The 2,500-nt window shown below is 57.3% G+C and overlaps 1 protein-coding gene across 1 annotated transcript in view; it reads right to left on the minus strand.

Moving 5' to 3' along the window:
* Positions 1-253: 253 nt before the first annotated feature.
* PTSG_00786 (uncharacterized protein) overlaps positions 254-2,500 on the minus strand; it is a 2,298-nt gene continuing 51 nt past the window's right edge. Inside the window, exons 1-3 of the mRNA XM_004998197.1 lie at positions 1,939-2,500; positions 1,156-1,668; positions 254-767 (exon numbers count right to left, since the gene is read on the minus strand). The exon at positions 1,939-2,500 is cut by the window's right edge and continues 51 nt beyond it. Coding sequence (XP_004998254.1) covers positions 448-767; positions 1,156-1,668; positions 1,939-2,428 — 1,323 coding nt within the window. The 5' untranslated portion in view covers positions 2,429-2,500 and the 3' untranslated portion in view covers positions 254-447. The remainder of the gene's footprint in view (positions 768-1,155; positions 1,669-1,938) is intronic.

Here is a 2,500-nt window from a genome sequence, read left to right on the forward strand (position 1 = left end):
TGTGTGTGTGTGTGAGTATGAGGGGTGTGTGTGTGTGTGTGTGTGTGAGTCTGAGCGCGTTTGTGACGTGCACCACTGCGCCCTCTCTGCACCGCCTTTGCACCGCCTTTGCACTGCATCATTGCCCCCCCCTGCATCCCCACTACCGCCTCTGCTTGCACAAACAGCGGCAGTGTGTGTGGTCTCTCACCTGTGCAGCGATGCGCTGAGCCACTCGCGCAAGGGTGTTGCTCATCTCGCTCGGTGGTTGTTGTGGCGTGTTGGGAAAATTTATGGGAGGCATTGCCAACAGTCGACAGAGAAGAAGAAGAAGACGCACCAGACGAGCACCACATGACCGCCATGCACAATGCCTACTACCATCTCATACGCGCGCACAGCACAGCTACGTCCACAACATCCATCGTCTCATACAGCACACACACACACACAGAGCAGACACATGGATCAGTTTGTTGGGTGTGCGCGGTCCTTGAGCTTGCGCAGTTTGAGCTTGGCCTCGTCGGTGGCGTGCTTGGCCTTGTTCACGACCGTGTCCTTGAAGTCCTTAGCCTTCTCCGCTGCCCGCTCAAGCGTGCTTGGCGGCGTCAGGCCGCACTGCGCCTGCGTGTCCACATCAAACTTGGCCAGGAGATCCTGCACGGCGCCCTCTGCCCGCGAGTATTCCTCCTGCACGGCCTCGCACACCTCGTCCGAGGCAGACTGCGGCTTTGTCAGCGAGAACATGGGCTCAATCACCGTCGAGCGCGTGTGCTTCGCTTGTGTCTCTGCAATGACGCGACAAATTAGGTTTTGGGGGAGGGGGGCAAGGTGGCAGGCACGCAGCATGCATGCATGCATGCATGCAAACTTGAAGTGTGAGCTGTTGTGGCAAAGCGAAAGCAACCAAAAATGAAAAGCAGTTTTCACTCCACACAAACCGAGCAAGCACGACATGGTGTGTCTGGAGGCATAAATAACACGCAACCATGTACAACACACAACAAACTCACAACGCACAACACACTCACAACGCACAACACACTCACAACGCACAACACACAACACACACACGCATACGCTCACGCACAACACTCGCACACATAAGCACTAAGCACACAACGCACAACACTCGCACACACACACACATAAGCACTAAGCATACATCCCACGCACCGAGGAAGTTTGAGAGCTGGGACGTGGTGTCTGTGAGGGCCTTGCGCTGCTCCTCGCCGGCCTCCTTTGCAGATTGCATCATCCGACGCGTGTCCTCGTACACGCCGCGTGCAAACTCGCTGCCGTTCTTCAGCAGGTCGTTGACGCGGTTGCGCACGGCGACGCTGGCCTCCGAGTCCCAGACGGACTCCGCCGCCGTCTCCATGGCGTGCTCGGCCTCCTCCCACGTGGCCTCGATGTTGTCGCGGGAGAGCCGCCGCCGCATCTCCGCCCGGCCCGTCTCAATCAGCGCAGGGAACTTCTCTGCAAACTCGTGCGCCTGCTCGCGTGCAAAGTCGCGGCCGGCCTCGGCCTTCTCCTCCGTCCAGTGCGCCGCCTGCTGCACGCGCGACTGCGTTGCCTCGCGCACGTCATCAAGGAAGTCCTGCACGTAATCGGTGCTCCACTTGAACGATTTCTTGAGGTTCTGCAGCGAGTTTGCGCGCCAGCGCAGGCGCCGCTCAAGCGTCTTGGCTGTACCCGAGGGAGCAAGGATATGTGCGTGTGTTGGGGGAGGGGCGTGGTTGATTGGACGCGCATTAGCACACGATTGGAAAAGTAGAACACCTTCTCACCGACATCATATCACACATGTACAAACACAGACACGCACACACAAACACACACACACATATGCATGGACATTGTCACACAAACACACACACACACACAAAATATACGTGTACATTGTCATACACACACATAAAGGCACACACGCACACATACGACACACACAAACCGCACCTTGCTTCTTGAGCTCTGGTGTCCATTCGGAGGTGTCTGCGTTGGAATACTTGGTTCTGAGGGCGTCTGCGCGCTCCAGGAGATCATCAACCGTCTCGGTGATGGCCTTCTCGAAGCTGTTGATGTTCTGCTCGGCGTCTTGCACAATGCGGTCGGGCGTGGTGCCGCGGAACGGGTCTGTGATGGTGTGCTGCACCCGGTCAGCCATATCCGAGATGCTCTCTGCAGTGTGGGCCATGGTTGTCTTGACAGAGTCGACAAAGGAGCCCTCGTCGTCCGATGCAGCAGGCTTTGGCTCTTCCCCCTTGTGCCCAAAGAGGGAGGTGGTGTTGGCTGTTGAAGCAACCGTCAACAGGATTGCCACGGCGCCCACAAGGAGCGCAAGCTTCATGGATGCCCTCATGGTTGGCGGATGCTGGGGTGTCTGCTCTTGTCTGCGCTTGTGCGTTGCTGGTCTGCGCTTGTGCGTCACTGGTCTTGTTCGCGACATTCGTTCTCGTTGTATTCTTAGTAGTCGTGTGGTTGATCGATAATCGAACGCGGTCTACGGTCGTGCTGTGCT

The sequence above is a fragment of the Salpingoeca rosetta genome, assembly GCF_000188695.1.
Source record: "Salpingoeca rosetta unplaced genomic scaffold supercont1.2, whole genome shotgun sequence".
Lineage (NCBI taxonomy): Eukaryota > Choanoflagellata > Craspedida > Salpingoecidae > Salpingoeca > Salpingoeca rosetta.